Here is a 23262-nt window from a genome sequence, read left to right as displayed (position 1 = left end):
GTTAAATTACTGGTGCTATTTTATTATATATTGTTTTGTAATCCAGCATGAGGTTCCAGATTTTTTGGTCCCTTTCTGTGGTTCAGATTACACGCTGAACTGTATATAAATAAAACAAGTTTTGTTAGAATTGGTTTTAATATATACTGTCATCTGGATATCTATATATGCACAATACAGTGCTCCTCTACTCATCAATGCTGCGTTTATTCGATAAGTACAATGTTTTTATTAAAAAAACATCTTTATTGTAAAATAGATTAATGGAATTGTGGGATTTAAATCTTATTTATTTGCATTACTTTGGTCTTTTGTCACACAATCCTTTAGAACTGTAAAATGCTGATTTTCTGATATTTATGATGAATATCAAAAGTTTCAAACAATTCTTGTGGACTTATTTTTGTGGAAACAGCTTTCTTTTGCAGTCACAATGTTACAGAATATTTTGAATTGATTCACTCATTTATTATGCTTGACCTTGAGTAACATGAAAGATTAAAACTAACAAATAAATTGTTTTATCACCCCCACAGTTAAACCATAAGCATTACAGATTTTACAATCATACTTTTTCAACCCAGTGCATAGATTACTGTTTGATAAACAGTTCATTATCACTCCTCATTTGATCTGAGAAAAGTATTATAGAAAGAACCTTGGGCCTTGATGAATGGCTGAAATGCAAATGAAATGATCACATCCTAAGCAATGCATCTGTAGATACAAACCAGCAAAATGCGGTGAACAGCCATTTGTTCTCCTTTAACATGTAGCACAGATGCTCTGTCAGCGATGTCATTATCGTGTGCCGCTCTTGACCTCATGTCTACCTTTAGAAGAGGCATTAGCATACGGTGCCCAGAGTCAACAGTACCCCAGATGATTTCCCCTGCTCTGCATAGACATTGCCACCTTAATCAGACACAGTCGCTGCGATTTCCTCTCTCTCGGTTTAATTTGAGACTCCAGGCAGCCACACGACATACGCCAGTATACTTTTGACGGAGAGACCTGAGCTTGCCCTCCGTCTGCATGACAAATACTCACTCCATCCATTCAGTTTTCATAAACACATGGCTTATGCAAATCATATGAAATAATCTCGGCGATACAGAGCAATTTGAGCTGTGGCAATCGCAGGCATTAATGAAAAAGGCACAAAGAGAGATGTGTTCACACTGACTGTAACTGCATTAATCCGCAGGAAAAGGTTATAAATGACTGCGAGTTGTCTCTAAAATGCCCCGCGCAGGAGTGATGTATGAAACTTGTGCTCTGTCTGGCCCGTTTGTTATGCTAAAGGTCACATCATTGTCATTTACATAATCTCCATGCCAGAAATGAACTCCAGTGTAATATCGGCTCAGAATACACCCGTCTGCACATACAAACAGCTTTTGAAAGGAGAGTCGGTTGAGAAACCATCATCACTCTTGCAGGATCATTTTGCCCTTTTTGTAAATGATGTTGCGTCCCGCGGCAGCTCTCAATATTTTTAATGGGTTTAAACTCATAAACTGGCCACACAGGTACGGGTAGGCTGGAATTTGATGTGTTTTTCCTTCATGCTGATAGATAGCAATCGTTTGTTTAAAAAAAAAGATAGAAAAGAAAAACTATTGGAGTGCAGTCTGATGTGCTGTGCAGACGCAAAAAAAATGATAAATGATAGAAAAAAATCTGCATTTTATAGTGAATCATCTGGGTGTTTTTCCTGTAAAGATAAGCCGAATAGGCCTCATTGAGAATTGACATTTTGAAGAACGCTTCAATATGTGGAAGGTAATCTGAAGTCTAATTTCATTATTCACTGTCAGGCATTTTATCAAGGTCATTTTTGGCACTCATTTTCATTTTAAAATGTGGCTTTTTTCTCCCCCTCTGCTGCTTTCTGTTTTTTTTAGTTTTTATTTGTTACATTAAAAGGTTCAAGAACTCCTGGAGTGCTTTTTTGTGTGATTTGTGTGTGTTGAGCATTAGGTAAGACAACGATAGCAGCTGTCAGCTTTAATTGTGGATAAACCTGGATAATTTTTAGCTTTTGTCTGCTAATTTCATCTTTCGGGTTTAAAATTATTTTTGGAGTGGGATCAAAATTGGCGCCGATATGCCTTACCAATGATGACTTGTTGGTTTGCAGCAAGAGTTTTTGTTGGGAGTGCTGTACGAGAATTGGAGATTGGCAGACTTTGTCATTTATCAGTTGAGTTTGTTACCATTCAGACACATTGCTTATACGGAATCCGTGCTGCTGTGTTCAAATGCGTAAAATCCTCCAGATTACCGCCACTGTTAATGGTTGGATTAGTTGGGGAAAGAGACCTGCTGCACTGCGATCCACTGTGTGTGCGTTGAGACCCGGGGATTCATTTATTGTGTTTATATAAACATTTTGAAAATTATCTTTCTGATGATATGGCAAATTGTGGTCATGTGTAGGCCTATAGAAAATTACAAATAACATATGTAACAGAGCATTAAACTACTTACTGTTGCATTTTAACTTTGTAAACTATAAAATTATGGGTCTCCTCATGGTTTGTGTCTTATTTTGTGCGCCAACTGACAGTTGTTCGCTCCTCTCTTTTTCCCCTGCTCTGCCGGCCATGCCGACTCCTCCCTCTGCTCACAGCGCGCCATACCCATCATGACTTTTGAAAAAATTAGGTAGACTTGAACCGAAAGAGGTGTTATCATGGCCTTTTAAGAACTATCTATATAACAACTATGCATCATTAAAATATTACATTAATAAGAAGAATATGTTAGTGAAAATGCAAAGAGGCATTGCATTTTGTTGGCATGAAGATAAGACACAAGTAGCTTAGTTTTCTATATATTGCAATAATCTAAAATTAATCTAAACTTTTCTATATATTGCGGTGAATTGCAATAATCAAGCCTAAATGCAATATACTTTAGGCATTGAGTCAGCCTTTCTGCATCAGCCCTTGAAGAGTCTTGTATGCAATATTACAGAGATTTTTTTTAAAAATCCATCGAAATACGTCTACTCAAGTCTAAAAACTAGACTGAAACAGTTTCAATTTACTACAATATCTGTGTTAAGCTGCTTTGACACAATCTACATTGTAAATACACTATAAATATAAAAATGAGTTGAATTGAATATAATTTCCACACCTGAACAGAATCAGTAAATAAGCTCTTGTCCACAATTATCTTAGTTATTACATTAATTAATATATTTTGAGTGCACAAATTATAGCAACAACGTTTCAGTTTTAGATTAAGAAAGTTATGTTCCGGCCAGGCTTTTTAACAAAAAAGTAAGCAGAAAATGTATTCCCAGTAGTCAAATCAGGCTAATTTAAATATAAATCACAAATTCTAATATAAATCTCTGCATTAGTATAATCAGAACAACCCAGACCATTTTTCTAGATAATCAGCCCAGGAGGCAGCATTTAGATAATAAACAGAGTAGGACCCAATACTGACCTCTGAGGGACAGATAAAGCTAGGTACTCTAGCTGGATATTGAGAGAGAGAGAGATAATGTAGATACTGGGTTAAAAATGACACACAGTGAAATACATGTGATTTACCAATGATATTTAAATTCCTTAGTTTCAAGAATTGCATGTATTTGATAAATAAATGCGCACCTTTTTTCAATACACATTTCTGCAATAAGATGAAAAGATCTGGTAATGCGTGTTCTCAGCCGCATGCTGCATTCTCAAGCCTCTAGGCCTGTTGTTCTTGAGTGGGGATATGTGGGTATACTTGTTCCTGTGTGTAATTTAGAGCCCGTGTTTGCAGCAAAACCCTCGCAGGCTCTCATACGGCTGCTGGAGTGTGAGACTGATGCCTTTCTGAAGTGTGGCGGCACAAGCCAGCCTCTCTGTTTCAGCAACTTCCAAAAAAACACCTCATTAATCCCACACGCAGACACACGCGCGCACTGAAATTCTCAACACATGGCCCAATTAAATGCTTTGTTTATTATGACACCTCCCTCGAGTCAAGTAGACTTGAAGTGTGGCTTGTTTTATGCAAACCTACAATTTAGGAGTGCAATTGAAGCTTTAAAGAGGAGATTATAAAACATGACCCTCTTCTCTGTTGATTCTCTCTGTCCTACTGTTTACTACTCGCTCTCCGTTCTATTTCCCTTCTTCATTAACTCAGCGGGTCGCCATCTGTATTAAGCGGCATTACGATTAGCCCCTCCCGTTCATCATCTCTGTTGGTAAACCTGTGCAGATTTACAGCCGGCGACCCAGCACTTATAGTGGCACCGGGCGAGAAGAAAAGACTTGGATTACACCTAACAAGCGCTTATAAAAGTCCTCGCTCGTGTTAAATGTGGTTTACATTAAAGCCATTTGGAGGAGGGTCTGAAGTGTTGCTTTCGGCATATGCAATAAGACAATTTCAACTCCCCGCTGCCATTTATGGCTCTGTTTCCGTCATGGCTGTTTTACGAGCGTACTAATTACTAATTGCGCCCATGTGGTGCAAATGCGTGCCCAGTTCTGGAGGCCTATTGTGTTTTGTAATTGTCGTTTTCTTGAGAGCGCGCTGGCGTAATTCCTGTTAGAAACCCCCTTTGGAAGGAGGGCCGGGTGGATGAATAATTCATTAATTCTGTGAAAACACTTGCTGCATGGAATGTGCAGCTGATTCTTCTGCTGGGATTGATGGCGGCTGGATAACACACACACACGTACTTCCTTTGCCTCCATTAGGGCTCTATTGTCACGTTGTCTGGGCGGCGGTGGAGGATGTGAACGTGTTTCCAGCTGCTCATCTAATTGCAGTGGCCGGCGTGGTGTTGTGTTGCAGACAGATTGATCCTCTCTGTATCTGTGCTCTCTCAGAGACTGACAGGAGAGGAGCTCCCTGGATCAGCTCTGTGCCTTTGGTAATCATTTTAATTAATGAACCCTGGAAAGCAGAATGATAGAGTGGCTATTTACATGGAGGAAACTATCACATGCAAACACCTCGCTGCTGCTGCTTAGATAGAGGGGATTTTGTTTTCAGACAGACAGGATGATATGGGGTGAACCTGACTCTCTTTCTGTTGCGCAGCACTGTTTTTTTTCAGTTGTTTAATCAATATGTGTCTGGAAAGGGACAATATGTGTCTGCTAAAGGGATAGTTCCCCCAAAACTAAATATTTTGCACTTTGAGTTTCTTTTTTCTGTTGAACATAAAAGAGTATCATTTAAAGAAAGCTGGGAATCTGTATTCGCTGACCTTTCATAGTATGTGTTTTCCTGCTATGGAAGTCAGTTGTTACCGGGTTCCAGCTTTCTTCAGAAAACATTCTTTTATTTTTAGCAGAGAAAAGAGACTCTAAGGGTTTGGAACCATTTCAGAGTAAAGAAATGGTGAGCAAAATTTTATTTTTGGGTGAACTGTCCTTTTACGAATGCTAGATGTTTTGACATACAGTTGAGGTTAGAATTATTAGCCCCCCTGTTTATTTTTTGTCCTCAATTTCTGTTTAATGGAGAGATTTTTTTTTTCAACACATTTCTAAACATAACAGTTTTTTAGTAACTAATTTCTAATAGCTGATTTATTTTATCTCTACCATGATGACAGTAAATAATATTTTAGATATTCTTCAAGACACTTCTATACAGCTTAAAGTGACATTTAAAGGCTTAACTTGGTTAATTAGGGTAACTAGGCAGGTTAGGGTAATTAGGCAAGTCATTGTATAATGATGGTTTGTTTCTGTCGACTATTTAAGTAATATATAGCTTAAAGGGGCTAATCATTTTGACCTTAAAAGGGTGTTTAAAAAATAAAACTTTCTCCAGAAAAAAAAACATTATCAGACATACAATGAAAATGTTCTTGCTCTGTTAAACATCATTTGGAAATATATATATATATATATATATATATATATATATATATATATATATATATATATATATATATATATATATATATATATATATATATATATATATATATAACATTCAGAGGGGGCTAATAATTCTGACTTCAACTGTATATACTTTAAAAAATATTATTTTAATAATAATTTGATTTTGTGCATCAAAACAATTAGAAAGTGTCAAACAGCTTTATTTTTTTCTGCATAATACATTTTAAATCCGGAAATTAACACCAATAGAGTTAATTTTAACACTTTAAAAGTCTATATATAAGGGAACCACCCGCAAAGTGTTAATTCAACACTTTCAAAAGTGTTGCCCCACCAACACAGTGTCAAAATATGAACACTATTAGAGTGAAGAATTAACACTAATGCAGATAACAACAACACTGCTACAGAGCTTTGTTGCAGTCTCTGGCAGAGTTAAAATCCAACACTGTTCTGGAGTTCACCTTCAAAAAAAAATCACAATCCTTACTTTTTAACTGGTTAAGTAGATTAAGGCTTCTAAAATGAAAATACTTTTAATTTAAAAAAAATATTAAATTCACTGTGAAGAAAATCACACTTTTTTAAGGTCAGACAATAACTTATTTGAAACAGGACCAGATTCAATACCCTTCGATGTACAGGATTCCCAGTGATAGGCTATTGCCAGCTAGTGTTTTTTTGCAAGCAATTTAGTGAGGTTTTAGAATGTGCTCTTTCTTAGCAAAGCATTTATTTCTACCATGACTTACAAAAAACTAAAATGGCATACACCAATATTGACTTTAATATGTTGTTTTATACACTACTTGACAAAAGTCTTGTCGCCTATCCGGAACAACACATAATAACTTGACTTCTAGTTGATCATTTGGTATCAGAAGAGGTTTATATGAAAGGCAAAGGCCTCTAGATTACGCTTATTTTATCAAAATATAATATGATAATTTCTTGATTTTTAATTATTTAATTAGGACTGTAAGCTCTGACTTTGCTTAGATGTGGTGTATGACTCCCCTGAGCTTGGACGACTGCATCCGTACATCTCTGCAATGACTCAAATAACTTATTAATAAAGTCATCTATAATAAAGAAAGTTTTCTTGCAGGACTCATAGATGGATTCATCTTTAATGCCTCCTCCTTCATCTTACCCCAGACATGATTAATACTGTTCATAGCTGGTGACTGGGTTGGCCAATCTTGGAGCATCCTTGACCTTCTTTGCTTTCAGGAACTTTGATGTGGAGGCTGAAGTATGAGAAAGTGGCCATCCTGCTGAAGAATTTGCCCTTTCTTGTAGTTTGTAATGTAATGGGCAACATAAATATTTACCCCTATACTAAATGTAACCTCACACCATAATTTTTCCTTCACCAAACTTGACTCATTTCTGAGAATCTTGGATCTATGTTTGTTCCAATAGGTCTTGTGCAGTATTTGTGATGATTGGGATGCAGTTCAACAGATGATTCATCTAAAAAAATCTACCTTCTGCCACTTTTCCAAATGATCAAAGTCAAGTCATTATTTTTTGCTCTTACAACTGGGATCGACCCCAAAAAAACGGGTCTTCCTTGTGGTTTTCTAATACAAGTGTACTTCACTTTTATACAGTCAGTTCTAAAGTATGCCTGTCCAGTCTGGGGCGGACTACCTAAAGGTCTCTCTGAGGAGTTAGAGAGGATCCAAAAGTGATACTATCGGATATAAGGTATTCCGGCTTCAACTTTTTAAACACTGAGTGAAAGGCATGAGGAAGACACCCTACGTACTCTCACTATAATTAGTTGTGCTGCAGTACCCTGTCCTGTCAAATATGAAATAAACTAAAAAAAAAAAAAAAACATTAAAGCATCAAATTTACATTATTTTTACTCAAAATACCTAAAATGGCACTCTAGTAGTGTTTATGATTGTACTATATGCTTTCAGTATACTTTCATACAGTAAATCTGTTAAATTAGCTGTCCTTGACCTATCTTTACTTGTGTTACACCTAATGCTGCAATTAGAGTTTTTCTAATGAATGTACGTGCTGAGTGAGTGGACATGAGTAAGCATCTTGAGTGAGCTCTCGCACTTTTTTTGCATTTTCATTTTCATTTACAACTGGAAAAACACTTGAATCCATTTTTTAAAAATCATGTTTAATAGGGATCAATATTTAATTCCAGATGAAGACTAATTAGATCCACCAATGAAAAAATCATGCCAAATACATCTATATGAAATGAGAGAAATTTTAGATGAACACAAGCTTATCTGCAAAATGCTGATAAATAATAATAACAACAAAAAACAACGTTAGCATGTGTCACCTTATTGTGGAAGGTTTTGATTCATGAATGAATTCCTCCAAACAGGATTTTTCAGTATAAGTTAAGCATAAGGAGGATCACCGAAAATTAATAAAGCTTTTCTAAATATTATGTATTCAAAAATGAGCAGTGATTTTAATATCTTATTAGTAAATTGACCGGTGAGAGGAAAAATATTGAAACCTGGCGTACTTTATAACTAATTAACATTTTTGTTGTACTTAAAAGAAAGATTTGTGTTGCTTTTTTTGTCTTTATTATAAAAAGGCAGAATTTGCACAGGCAAGTTGAAGAGGGGCACGGTTGGGGGGATGTTTAGTTGCCCACAAAGTTATCACCCTGGCCTCTTTCTACATTTTTTCCTGGTATTTCTAGTGTTTTTAAGTGATTGATTGATTGATCGATCTGATTCCCCTATGCCTAAGCTGATTTGACATGCTTACCCATATGTATATTTACTTTTTGTAACATATTATTTAACTTAATTACATGCCTTACACAAACTGATTTATAAGCAAGTTAAATTTAATTTGCTCAGAACAATAACAGAAACACAGGCCAACACATGATTTCATTACACTGGCGAAGCAGGAACATAATATATATACACGAGGAGATCCATCTGAACACAATTAGAGTTAAGAACTGAGAAAGCAGGTCTGTGGGATACACTTTTAAGGAGAGACCTGGTTTTTGTATTGCTGTTGTATTTGTACTAAAAGTGCATGTTCATTAGTGATGAGGTGGACCCATGAGACTGGAGTCAGATGCTATTTTTACAGCATTTTCTGGGGGTTTGTTAATGTACTTGCTTGATCTTCATTTACTTCTAACATATCAGTTGTAACTCTAAGAACTTTTTTTGTAGTTGTTGGACTTATGTCTGTGTGTAAACAATTCCATGAAACGTTTAACAGAAAAGGCTTTGCTGTCTGCCTGAGCTGTAAATGGTCTCAGAGGAGCTGTGCTTATCCTGGAAACTAGCATCTCTTTTCAAAATTACATCCCCTTTTCTTGTCTTTAATAAATCAGTTATTAATGTCTCTTATTAGTAGAGACAGCTTTTTGCTTTGAGTTTCTTGCAGTGGGTTCAGTGTTAAAAATTAGTTTACAAAAGATTTGCATCATATTTTTTAGTACTGCACAATATAACGTTTCAGCCTTGATATTGCAATGTGCACATTTGTAATGGTCACATAAAAAAGATATGCAATGTTAAGACTGGATTATAGCTGACCAGTAGATATAGATTTGTATTTAATCACTGTATTTATACAGAAGTTATATGATTTGTGCAAAAAAAAATCTAACTTAGACTTTTTGTCTTTGTTTCTAGTCCAAATAACTACATTTCAAAGCGAAAATAAAATTATTTAACTCATCTGATTTTGCATTAATTTTGCTTGTTTTATGGAAAAACTCTAAATTTTGCCTTATTTGATATGAATTAAAATATAAAATATAATAAAATATTTTTACTTGACTTATGTTTGATATTTGGACTAGAAATGAGACAAAGCAAAGTAAGGGGCAGATCACAGAGAATGCACTTGTCTGTTCTAGAGCGTGAGGCGCTACACTGCTCTTTTTAATGATTAGAAAAAAAGAAGCATGGTGCACTTTTTATGTCACTAGACAAAGACTGTCTCAGCTGGTTATTGTGCGTGAGTATTGCTGTTGATATTTTTATCATTTTAATATTTAACTATATTGTAAAATTGAAGATTTGTGAATCATACAGCGCCGCATAACTCAAGCATTGACCGCTAGTCTGTCCTCTATCTTTAAGTCAACTTGGTTGTCTTGATAACACAAACACTGCCGTCACCTCAACAGAAACTCCTGCTTTCATTTGATTGGAGAATGAAACACAGGACTGACGTAACGTGCAGTTAAAACTCGAGGCGCGCAGGGCACATAGCAGCAGCTGTTAGTAAATGGTTCAAAAAAGGCACCTCTCAACGGAAAAAGTGTGTTCGGTGTAATCGGTCCTTAAGAAATACATACATACATAAATTTGTTGCATTGCCATTATTTAATTTCTCTACCTGAATACTGTTAGACTACCCAGAAAACTGTCAAATAGAGCATTTCAACTATCTTGTGAGACTTCATTGACATCGTAATATTTATTATAGGAAAATAAAATATCACAATATCAGATTTTTCCAATATCATACAGCCCTAATATTTTTTGTCAAAAACGAAAAATGGACAAAAGACAAACTAAATAAAACTTAATTCTGAATTACACAAACTATGAAAAAAATGTTTTGCGGTTAAAAATGTAAAAATTTGGGCCTGTTTTGTTCATACTATATCAGTAATATCAAAATATCATTCTGGTTTATAATCGTGTTCTCCGTGATATATTGTAGTGTATATTGAGCTTTTTGATATATGCATAATTTATATATTGTTTCGTTAAATTCAATTATGTCAAATTAACATTAATTAAATTAGGTGTGTCAAAGCAGCTTAACTAAACTAAAATGAACTAAACTGGTTAGATTTGAATCTACTAAATCTAAAGTAAATTTGCACTGTATAAAATGCTGGGTTCTGTACAATTAATTTGACGACAAGAAGAAATTAAGTTAGCTTGTTAGTTTTTCTCAAATTTAAGTGGATTGAACCCTCCCAAAAAAAAAAAAAAAAAAACCTCAAGGATTGTGTTATTTCAGCTCATTTTAAATATTTCGAACAACAAGCAAATGTAATTTTTTGAGTGTAGTCAAATCGTAAAATCTTTTAAATTTCAGTCAACCAAAACTACAATGTATCCAAAAGACTAAACATAAATATAAAAAAGAAAACTAAATGGCATTTTAAAATGATTATGACTAAAACTAAAAAAAAATTTGCTGGCAAAATGAAAGGTAAATACTGATAAATACCTGCCCTGCTCGTATGATAGCCGTTTTAAGCGGCCTACTAAAATGTGTTATTTTGCACACAGAACTATTTCCTGAAGTATTTCTGTCTGTTTTTATTTCACATAGTATCATTAATTCTGTGAAGACTTGCCGTACCATTCTTTGATTTATCTATTTTCTCAACTCTCTCTTTCAATACTTTCCTTCTCTCTTTCTCCCCCTTCTTCTGGTATTTTAGGTCATAATAGCATGTTTGCTGGCGATTGTTAAAGTATGCGGGCGTAAAAAAGAAGGTGAGCACTAGGGAGGGCTCTTAAGTGGCCGTTATCCTGATTTATTTGGCCTGGGTGTGGAGGCCCTGTTGCACGATAAAACTTCTTCTCACTTCCACAGAACAGAATGGACTTAGAGAGTTATATTTCACCGCTGCTACAGTAAATCAGCCGGAGGAACGGCTTCAGAGCCACTGCTAAAGCCATTCGCAGTCGTTCCCCCATCAACCCCCTCTCGCTCGCCGGATCACCACAGATCTGCTCTGCGATCGATTCTTCTTGGATGGCATATGATCATTGAATTTCGGTTCTTGAGTTTAACAAGATTCTGGTACTGTTTTATCACATTCGTCCTTAAAAAATTTTCTTTAGGTTCTAAATTCATTTTTCTTCTGTCTGTATGGGTGTAATTAATTACTCTTGCCATCGTGTGTTACATCCCAAAAAATGAGTTTAATTCAATTCAGCAAATTGCACTTCTCCCTCCCCTGGCCTGAAATTAGTTCTTTCTGTTTCAAATTAAGCAGGCTTTCGTAGATTAAACTCATTTATGGCGCAGGGAATGTATTTTCGCTTTACCTCGGGGGGCTAAACATAATGAATATTTTACGAGATTATTTTAATTAAAGTCCTTTGAATCTAAATGGGGTAATATGTTATAACCATTCGTCTGACTGTATACCTTCGTTAAACATTTTCACACGCGTCAAGAGAAAACATAGTGAGCTGATAAAGGAAAGAAAGGGAGAGATGGAGTAGGATGAGGATGAGCCAGAGATTTCTTTACAGTGATAAAAGGTGCAAATTGAGAAGAAAACTGGCTGAAGGCGAAGGACATTGAGTCAAATGTGCTCCTCTCCTGCTGTAAGGTGTCCTGCTGGGCTCAGAAATGAGCCTGGAATCACAGCACTGCCTCATTTTCTGTGCGTGTGTGTGTATGTGTGTTCTGGATTGCTGTGTCAGCAGGCTGATTCTCAGTGTGATGTATTTAGCTCTCATCTCACCTTCTTGAGGTGCTGCAAAAATCTGGGCCTCTTTTTCAGTGTTACTTCCAAGGACAAACACTTCGGACATTCTGTGCATATGTGACTTCTAAAATTAGAACACATGTATCAGTTTAAAAGGTTTTTTCCTTCACTGTTGCTATGAGCGAGTTAGCTTTAGGATACACTGGTTATATTATCATTAGCAGCATTAGTAGTCATAATAAGTTTATTATTGTTTGCAGGGCTCAATAATAAGGACTGCCCGATGGCCCAGCGTGAGAGACGCTCGGGACAGTAGACAAGATTGTTACTGGCCCAATTGGGCCAGCATTGTCTTGTCACCAAAGTTTAATTTGCCTGCCACTATTTGTCGCAATTTACTATTGTCAATTTGTCAACAGTTTGTGCTTTTAAGCCTTTAAATGCCACCTTCTCTGTAAAGTCATAAACACCATTTTGCATATTGGTTCCTGGCATCTAATTGGATGTTGTGAGCACGTTATTTTTTTCTGTAGCAAAGAGACGTCAACATAACGGCAACATCAAATTATGAGGCTAATGAAAACATCTGTTTCTAATGTCTCGGGCATTTACGTGGGTACAACACAGCGAAAAAATGACATGATGTCTTGCAGTTTGCCAATTCACCATTTGTTTTGCAATAAAATACCTGCACATTTTCCATACTGTCATTTTTGTTTACATAACACTTAGAATTTTGCTTATTATACATTTATTAACATTTTTAAATATTCAAATTCTAGATTCACAGATGTTATTTGCTATTAACTTTAGTTTTTGGTGGAGCTAGTGAAAATATTGGCAGGGCAAGTAAAAATCTGAACCACTGTTCCTTTGCGTTGAACCCTGGTTTGTAACTGCTCCACATGTGTGTATACAGTCTATAATACATAGATTTTACATTATTAAATAATGTTTGAGTCAACTATTAGATGTACTGTTTTGGTGTCCATGGCAAATTCAATTTACAAAAGTAATTTTATAATCATATTGTAGCATGTTAAAGGCAAGTGTGGTCTTTAACATTTTAATTGAAATAATAAATGTTGTAAATAAAATGGATAAAATAATAATTGAATTGTCGTTCAGCAGAACAATTAATAAACCTGTTCATGCAAAAAAAAAATAATAATGATAATTATACTGCCTTCTACTTGTTCAATTAAATAAATTATTATTTACATAATTAAAAACAAAGCATACAGATAACATTAGATTATTAAAATTACAATTCATTTTAATTTTGGGGCTTCAATGTGATCCCTAAATGGAATTTTAATATGGCATTTTTTGTTCTAAATATGCTCAGCAAGTTATTATTTCTGTAAATCATAGAAAAAATTGTTAATATTAAAAATAATATATAATATATACAGTTGAAGTCAGAACTATTAGCCTCCTTGTTTATTTTTTCCCCAATTCTGTTTAATGGAGAGACGATTTTTTCAACACATTTCTAAACATAATAGTTTTAATAACTTATTTCTAATAAAAAAATAAAAAAAATTATTTTATCTTTGCCATGAGGACAGTAAATAATATTTGACTAGATATTCTTCGAGACACTTCTATACAGCTTAAAGTGACATTTAAAGGCTTAACTAGGTTAATTAGGTTAACTTGGCAGGATAGAGTAATTAGGCAAGTTATTGTATAACAATGGTTTGTTCTGTAGACTATGGAAAAACTATATATCCTAAAGAGGCTAATAATATTGACCTTAAAATGTTTTTTTATTTTATTTTTTTATTAAAAGCTGCTTTTATTCTAGCCAAAATAAAACAAATAAGACTTTCTCCAGAAGAAAAAAAAATATTATCAGACATACTGTGAAAGTTTCCTTGCTCTGTTAAACATAATTTGGGAAACATTTAAAAAAAAGAAAAAAAATTAAATGGGGGGTTTAATAATTCTGATTTCAACTGTGTAAAAAAAAATATTATAATAATAATATATTACACACTTTGACCCACATTGATTTATTTTTTATTTTTATTTTATTGATTAAAATTTATTTTATTGATTTAAAAATAAAATCCAATTTTAGCTATTCTCCAGTTTGTGCAGTTTCAGTTGCAGAAGGTTGCAGCAAAACAAGGCTTGTATTATGCCGGTACTGTGCTGCGTCTCACTGCATTGGCTAATTGCTAACATATGTGCCTGCCTCTCTCTCTCCCTCTCTCTCTGCTTCTCTTTCTCCATCTCTCTCTTTCTTTCGCTCTTCCTCTCGGCAGCAGACCGCGGGAGTTCTGGCGCCTGGACTACTGGGAGGATGACCTGAGGAGACGTCGGCGCTTCATCAGGAACCCGTTTGGGTCCACACACTCTGAGGCCACGCTCAAGGCTGCAGCTGAGCATGGTGGGTAATACATAGTCATACAGTATCATGCGCTTACACACACACAAACGCAGCCTATTCTGTTACGCTTGTAACCCATGATAACAGGTAACAGTCTGTGTAAAGCATTTATAGTTTTTAGAAGACAAACAAAAGGCATTACAGTCTCTCACAGAGGATTTTGTCTCGGATAGTATTATGGCAGCAATTTTAGGCTAATTTGTTTATTTACTACGAGCAGTTCCTAGCATTAGCTCGGATTTTTAAGTATGGCTAATTGTTAAATTGTCACTGTGTTCCTTCCTTCTCATGCATGTCAGCTGCTGGTATTAAAGGTAAGTGAAACTGTGAAGTTAATTGGAAAGCTAGCAGCAGTGGCTTTTGAGCGTGGATTACGGTAGATGTGTTTACCTTAGTCTTAGGATTGCAGTTTTAAAATACAGCTTTCCAGATTTCACTTAAAAAATGATGTTTGCTGCTTGTACTACTTATTTAAAATGAGTTGAAACAACACAATTCTGAAAGTTTTTTGGGGGACTACTTATTTGTTTTATGTTCAATCCACTTAGATTTTTTAGCTTAATTGATTTCAGTTGGGACGACATGAAACAATTGTGTAGAACCCAGCATTTTTTTACAGTGTGCAAAATAATTATGATTTAAAGTCATGTAAACACACACTCAGAAATGGCTTTTACAGCTTGTTTAAGCTACTTATTTAAAATGAGGTGGAGCAACACAATTCTTAAGGTTTTTTGGGGGGACAACTTAATTGTTCCATGTTCTACTTCTATTCATAAAACATAAAAAGAGATTAAGTTAACTTAATCGATTTGTGTTGGGACAACATGAAGGAATAGTGCTGAACCCAGCATTTTTACAGTGTATTTTACAAAAACCATGCTGTAAAAAGGAATTAATTTGAAAAGTAAGTAAACCCATTGCCTTAATTTCATTTTACTTAAAAAAAAATGTAAAGTAATTCTGTTCCAACTTAGAACTATTAAGTTCACTTAAATATTTTTTTTACAATTATGCGTTTACTTAATCAATTCACAAAATATTTGCATGGTCTTTAAATGTCTTAAATCTCAAAAGCTCAATTTTAGGCCTTAAAAAGCCTTAAATCTACTGAAATGTTGTTGTAGGCCCTAAATCTTTTTTTAACAGGTCTTAATTTTCCTTTATTCATGTATAGCTTCTCAATCTAGCCATTAACACTCATACAATCACTAACAATCCTAATCTCAATAAAACTTTTTATTTAAAAATAGCATTTTTAACTCTATTTTCCATCCTGTTCTAATTACGTTCCTTACAGTAATGTTTGTTTACAAGTATTTACTGCTGAGGATACTGACCTGACTTATATTTGTTATTATTAAATTATTATAATTATTATTGTATAATTAAATGTATTTAATTATAATCATTTATTTGATTGGGCAAGTAAAAATCTTTTCCAACTGTGATGTTCGAAATAGCATTTAGCCCTGTATAAGTCTAAAATTTCCTTCATAATGGTCTTAAAAAGGTCTTAAGTTTAACTTGGTGAAACCTGCAAATACCCTCCTTTAAGGCAGTGCTTAATTTTTTTAAGTAAAGCCACCTAATCCATTTTTTTTCAGTGCAGTAATTTGTAGTGGATCTACCTTACATTCTGCTAATAGAAAATGATGAATAGCAATGTGCTGAAATATGTAAGAATTTAAATATATGCCTTTTTTTGTTTTTTAAAAAGTAAGCAAAATATTTGACTTTAAATCGAATTAACTAATGCAGTATAACTTTTAAAATGATAACACGGGTGGCCAACCCTGTTCCTGGAGAGCCACATTCCTGCAGATTTCAGTGCAACCCATATCAATCACACCTGCCTGTAATTATCACGTGGTGTTCAAGTCCTAATTAATTGGTTCAGGTGTGTTTGATATGGGTAGCAACGGAAATCTGCAGGAAGGTGGCTCTCCAGGAACAGGGTTGGCCACCCCTGACTTAATGCAATAAAAACATAACAGTTCATAACAGAACAGGAGTTCAATGCCGAATACACTACTCCAGCAGAATCTGCCTTTGCCTCGATTTGCTCACCTGCAAGTCTTTGCATTGTCCTCTATCCATCAGATGACAGTATGTACATTTAAACTTTATATTTAATAATAAAACAAACAAAAGCTTCCCTATTATTTTCGCTCTCTTCTCAGATGGAATGGCGGGCCAAATCGAAGGTTACCATGGGCCAACTTTGGCCCACGGGCCCTAGTTTGGGTATCTCCGCTCTAAACATTTTAAAACTTTTGAGTTACTTTGGAGATACAATATGAATTAATGAGTGAAAAAAAAAAAAAAAAAAAACACCAAACAACAAAATGGAAAATGTTATGCTCATTTTGACATGCTACACTCCTGACATGTGTAAGTGTTTTTTTTTAATAAATCATAGTTTGTTAACAGAAAAGTTACACTTCTTGGAAAACCGCTTAGCATCACACGTTAGTGACTCCCACACACGTGCACACTTATCTTGATTCTCCCTCAGACAATAGCTAGTAAAACTCTTCACCAAATATTAGACGCTTTACACCTACATCACAGCAGGGAGAAATTACCAAGAATTTTTTTCATTAAATCAGAGTTGCTAAATTCCACTAGGAACAAAAAAATGGCGTCCCAAAGGAAGAAAAAGGCAATTGTATCATGTAAAGATGTTTAGAAATGGCAAAAGTTGATGTGTTGGCATAATATTGCTGCAGATTTTGTTGGATTGAATTGGATTAATGCAGTTTTAATTATTCTCTGAATAAGTGGTGGAATAATAAAAAAGGACATCTTGTTTTCCAGTCTGAATTGATTTATGTAAAATATGCAGTTCCATATATTATTAAGTACACAATATAAAGAGATATCAATCATAAGTTAGTGTTTACACTCCTCAGCTGCTTGTGTTCCCTCACATCCCTCAGTTAATGTTTTAATGTTGTTCAATGAATTCTTCATGAAACTTTGAAATAAGTATGTAAAATAATTGTATTTCAAAGTAAAAACTAGATTGTGCTCAACCCATTGGCAGATTATTTTGCTTGTTTTAGTGAATACTTTATTTTTCAACATATTTTTTATGAAAACAACACAATTTTTTTGCTGGTCTATAAATGCTTCTTTATTTAAGAATTCTTAGATATTTGAGTTAGAAAAACTCTGAGTAAGAAAAGTATTTTTTCCATGCTGTGTGAGAGGTTTTTCACACTCCTAAGTGATTTTTTTTTTCAGTGAGATCTTGGCTACAATCGGAATCATCAGGCTTACGATCACCATTCAGAATTTGGACTTGAGCAGCTTAACCTATTGCACCCCTTGGAAACGGGGCAGTTTCTAAGAAAAAAATGTCTTCAATATGTCACTGCTTAGCCCCAGAATGACACAGGTCCTCAAGACAAACGACCAATGTGACAGAAGTCAATAAGAATGTGATCTAAAAGCAATAAGTGCTCAGAATCGCAGCATCCTCAGAGACCGATGTGCCGCCCTAATGGTCGTAATATGCAGCTGGATGGAGGACCCTAAGGGGACCCAGTGATTTCTGTCTTTTCGCTCGGTCCCCCACTTTTTCTTTTCTGTACACTTCACGTTTTCTTTTGCTAACTTCAGACTTGGTTAAGTTCAAGTTTTCCTTAAGGAACACTTTGGTTCCACTTTGAAATGGAACCTAAAACTTAAAACCCTTCATTATTCTTGAACACTTCCCCAGTGACCATCCAGCTCAGGAAATAATCAATCCAGCCATCAAGTATTTATGTGCATATATTAATTGTCTTCAACTTTATCTAAAATCCTATACAGGGCAAACACACACAAAAACAGCTATTAAGACTCAAGTGGATATGTCGTAAATAATAATAAAACATTTCATTAAAAATAAGAAAAATAATATAATATGAAAAAACATGAAAAGGAAAGAGTAAACAGACAACAGAAACATATATGAACGATTAATCGATGCTTAAACAATGATGTTTCTCTGTTCTGCTCTTTAGAAAGCTTGAGTCTTTTCTGCTGACCCTAAATTTGTTGCGGAAGTGGAATGAAAGTCCCAGCCAAGATCTCAAACAGAGCACAAGGGTCATATCTGGCTATGATTATTCTCATGATATGCGGAAGAGAAAATTGTGATACAAAAAAAAGGAATTTTCATTAATCTAATAGAGAAAGATTTATATTTAGAATTGTGTTGTGTAGAAGTTTGTTTTTCCCATATATTGTAATGTGTCCCACTTAAGTTTACTGTTTTACTAACCTCCCCCCAAAAAAATCACTGTTCATAAAATGTTTTCATAAAATGTTCTCACAGATGACAACACAAACTAAAATGTCATTTAGTAATAAAAGTGTATAGATAAAAAATGTGAAGAATCATTTAATTAATTATTTAAAGACACAATAAGGATCACAATGCAGCCCCTAATACAAATTAATTGACATTTTAATCCTAATTTCATAGTTTGACAGGTAGATAAAAACTGACTTTATACAATTTTACTTGAAATATAAGAACTGTGTAGAAAAAAAAATCAAATATCGATATTATACTAAAACCCATACCTATAAATCCAGAGAAACTGAGAAATCGTCAAAAGTGGTTTATATTTACTTCCATAGCTGTTTACGGTATATGCATATAAAATGTAAGGTCTCCTAAATTACAGACATGTCCTAGCATTTAAAATAAATTCCATTTCCTTCTGATGAATATAGAAAAGCTTGTTTGCAGATTATTTTCCTTTTCATCACTCTATATAATATATCGTCATATCAAAACTTCCCTTTTTGGCATGCACAATTGCGATCATTCATCGCCAGCCAGGAAACGGTGGTGCAATTTACACCCCATGGCGGATGACTGGTAGTTTGGTAAGCTATGTATTTATGGCTGGAAAGCACCATCTTTTCTGGGGATTGATTCGGCCAGGTGGAGGCGACGGACTTTGGCGACTCAAAGGAGTGTAAATACCTGAAGACTAATGTCTCTGTTCCTGTGATCAATAAGCACCTCCTGCCTTCACTCCTGGCTGCACTTGTGTTAAAAACAAATTTGTTAATTCTGACAATTTAATTGCTTTGCCTCCGTAGTCGCATATAAATGAGCATCTGAACCTGCACGGAAAAGGGAAACAGAGCTTAGAAGTGTAACGCAACTGCATGTATTTACATTCGAATTTGCTGAATGAGGGGAATGAATGAGCTATTTAAGTAAAGCTGATGTCTGAATGTAATCTTGCAGCATGGGATTTTGACTCCTTCAAGGCACTGGTGCAGTTGTTCTTAGCTCTAGTTTTTTGAATGTTTTTTTTATTATTATTATTTCTCTACAGTATTCAAAGTTTTATTACATAATATTTTTTATAAGTGGATGCACTGTAAAAAAAAATTGCTGCCTAAATTTGAGTTGAATCAAATTAACTTTTTAAACTTATAGTTGAAGTCAGAATTATTAGCTCCCCTTTGATTTTTTTTTCCCCCCGTTTTAAATATTTTCCAAATCATGTTTAACCGACATACATTTTCACAGTATGTCTGATAATATATTTTCTTCTGGAGAACGTCTTATTTGTTTTATTTTGGCTAGAATAAAAGTCGTTTTCATTTTTTTATAAAAAACATTTTAAAGTTTAAAATTATTAGCCCCTTTAAGCTATATATTTTTTCGATTGTCTACAGAACAAACCATCGTTATACAATAACTTGTCTTATTGTAGAAATTGGGAGAAAATAATAAACACGGGCGCTTATAATTCAGGGGGGCTAATAATTGTAAATGTACATCAGTCAAACTGATCAAAAATATTCAAGTAAACCTCATTAACTTACTGAAATAAGTTAAAGTAGCATAAAAACATTTTATTGTCATGCATTTGTGTCATATCTTTGTCATACAGTGTGTGCTTGATAGGATTATTAGTCATCTAGAGTCAACTCGTATCCAAAAAAGTCAACTTTTCATCTAAATTTGATTAATTTAATAACAATTAACAATAGATTTAATAGAATTACAGATATACACTCGTCAAAACTTTGGGGTCAGTAGGATTTTTAAATGTATAATTTAAATCTTATTGTGCATGGCCATATCAAAACAGCTCAGAAAAGTATGAGTGTGTGTTTCAGCTGTTCATTTGGGTTATAAATAAATTTCTCCTGCTCACCAAGGCTGCATTTATTTAATCAAAAATACAATTCAAATTGTATAATTGTGAAACATTATTGCACTATAAAATAACTATTTAAAAGTAATTTATCATTTCAATTAATCATTTATTCCAGTGATTTTAAAGATGAACTTTCAGCTTCATTACCCCAGTCTTTAAAGTCACATGATCCTTTAGAAATCACTCTATTATTATTTATTATTATTACAATTATTACTATTAATATTATGATTATTAATGGTAATATTGAATAAAGCAGTAATAACTGGAGTAACAATTTTATTTGAAACAACACACAATAGGATAAAATAAAATTGTAATAAATATTTAAAAATGTAACTTTTTGTGCATTAAATAAATGCCACCTTAATGAACAGAATAATTGTCATTTAAAAAAAACATGAAAAAAAATACAAATAAAAGTGACCCCAAACTTTTGATCGGTATAGTGTACTTATTAATGTTATGTGATTTTTTTTGGTTTTGTTTATTACTCGTTATGTTATCTAGATTTTAGAAATGTGCTTCTCATTTCTGTTGTAAACACTTATTAGGCTGTTGTGTAAAAAGCACCGTTAGACATCTCTCTTTTTTGCAACTAAAGTTGTGATGTGAAATAATATACACTGTGTGTTATTTCATATTACTTAAGTCTAACATTATATGTAGTTTGACCCGCATTACTATATTTCACAATGCACTGGGAAGTGACTCCAGCTCAGCTTCAGACACAATAGTAAATAAACCTGAACAAATATTATTGCGCTTGAACGTGCAGAATTAACACCATTTTTCTGTCACATCCTCATGTCCACTCTGTCTGGTGTGAGCACTCGGGCATGTGGTATGTATTAGGAAGCTGGTTGTAATTTCACTGCTGCTAACTACAAATTCTCTGGGGAGAGTTAATTACAGGAAGAGCGTTCTAAATATCAGTGCGCCAACATACCTTCCATGACAAGAGATTTCTTTGCTCTGCTTTTCTAATGGTTTAGGGCGCTATTTATAAAGAGTCGGCTCAGGGTTGTGCTTCAAGTGCAAATGCAAAACCCCTCAGGTGACGCATCTGGAGAAAGAGAGATCAGAGGTCACATGACTCTGCGTCCACACACTTCAGGACTGGACTCTGTGTGTAGCTCCAGTGGGCCAAAGCCCTCTTATACCCTCTGTGTTTACATAAAAGAAGGATTGCCTTTGTTTCTACTGTAGACCCCATTTTGCCCCTCACCACTTGGGAATGCAGTGCTCTGTAAATGTTTACAGATTACCATTTTTCTTAAATAATCTATGCGGAACCTCAAGTCATGTACAGTTGAGATCAGACAGGGCTACTCCTGATTTTTGACAGGGTAAGTTTGGCTTTGAACAGAATATATGTCTGTTTATGGCTATATTAAGAATGGTTTAATATTAGCAAGCCCTATTGTAATATTAGCAAAATATCCCTGTTATTAGATGCTGGTTATTAATATCTGTAAGCAAAAAGGCAATTAGTATATGTTAGTTTCATAAAGAAGCACCTTTATTTTTTTTTTTTAATGATTAAATTACAAAGTCATTTTTGGAAACGTGTAACGTTGGAAACATTTTGGACAGCAAAATTTGCATCTTTTTTTTTTTTCATAGCCTACATTTCTGACATAAGCAAAACAACAAATCACAGAGATCAATGTTTAAACTTAAGCATGTCGTGATTTGTTTCGTTAATCATCAGATTAATGTTAAAACATTGCAAATGAAAACGTTATGGATCGGTGTTAAAATGTTAATCCAAATTAATATGCCGGGAAATGTTTTTGACGTATTTTTGTCGTGTTAGCTTCAAGACACCAGTTATTAATTTTTCTACCCTATGTAAAATATCAAATAACTATAAAATAAATTAAAAAGCGACATTTGCCTCGTGTCGTCAGCTTACCTGGGCAGAGTTAACCCGTGTAAAGTCGTGTAAAGTTTCGAGCGGTAACGCTTGAAGGAAATGTGATTTGTTTTGTGCAGCTCCAGAGGAGGACGTGCTGAAGGGCAAACAGTCCATCAGGAGTTCAGTGCTGGGGAATCAGAACTCGGAGAGTGAGCTGCTCTTGGAGGACGATGACACCCTCTCATCCTTGGAGGAAAAAGAGTTGGAAAATCTTACAGGTAAAGAACAACCGCACTACGATAAAAGAAAGCGCTCTTCACGACAGCGAAATTATAAAACGCTCATTTACCCGAGCCCGAGTTCGCTTGTACAGGCAGCTGTGCGGATCGCGGCAGGGGTGTCGTTTGTTTCGTCGCGCTCTGACGGTGTCAGTCACCCCCTCCTATCCGCCGTTAATGAGGGGATCACACCATTATCTGAAGCAGTCCTCTCTCATTAGCGGCCTG

At 34.6% G+C, this 23262-nt stretch overlaps 1 protein-coding gene and 1 long non-coding RNA gene across 8 annotated transcripts in view; one reads left to right on the top strand and one right to left on the bottom strand.

The window, feature by feature from the left end:
* The window catches only part of lrba (LPS-responsive vesicle trafficking, beach and anchor containing), a 410338-nt gene that overhangs the window by 235309 nt on the left and 151767 nt on the right, over nucleotides 1–23262 (top strand). For 4 of the 7 annotated variants that reach the window (XM_087237192.2, XM_087237189.2, XM_087237188.2 and 1 more), the window contains exons 37-38: nucleotides 14589–14713; nucleotides 22894–23034. In XM_087237192.2, coding sequence (XP_087093318.1) covers nucleotides 14589–14713; nucleotides 22894–23034 — 266 coding nt within the window. The remainder of the gene's footprint in view (nucleotides 1–14588; nucleotides 14714–22893; nucleotides 23035–23262) is intronic. The other 3 variants (XM_087237193.2, XM_087237191.2, XM_087237187.2) reach the window with 1 other exon arrangement.
* Nucleotides 1721–23131, bottom strand: LOC147846827 (uncharacterized). Its single transcript, XR_015476620.1, has 2 exons — nucleotides 22814–23131; nucleotides 1721–4917 (listed from the first exon to the last, which is right to left on the bottom strand). It is a non-coding gene; the product is annotated as an uncharacterized LOC147846827 (long non-coding RNA).

This window comes from Danio rerio, chromosome 1 (genome assembly GCF_052040795.2).
Source record: "Danio rerio strain M-AB ecotype USA chromosome 1, GRCz13ab, whole genome shotgun sequence".
NCBI lineage: Eukaryota > Metazoa > Chordata > Actinopteri > Cypriniformes > Danionidae > Danio > Danio rerio.
The sequence above is the reverse complement of the archived record's forward strand: the minus strand, read 5'-3'. Positions and strand labels throughout refer to the sequence as shown.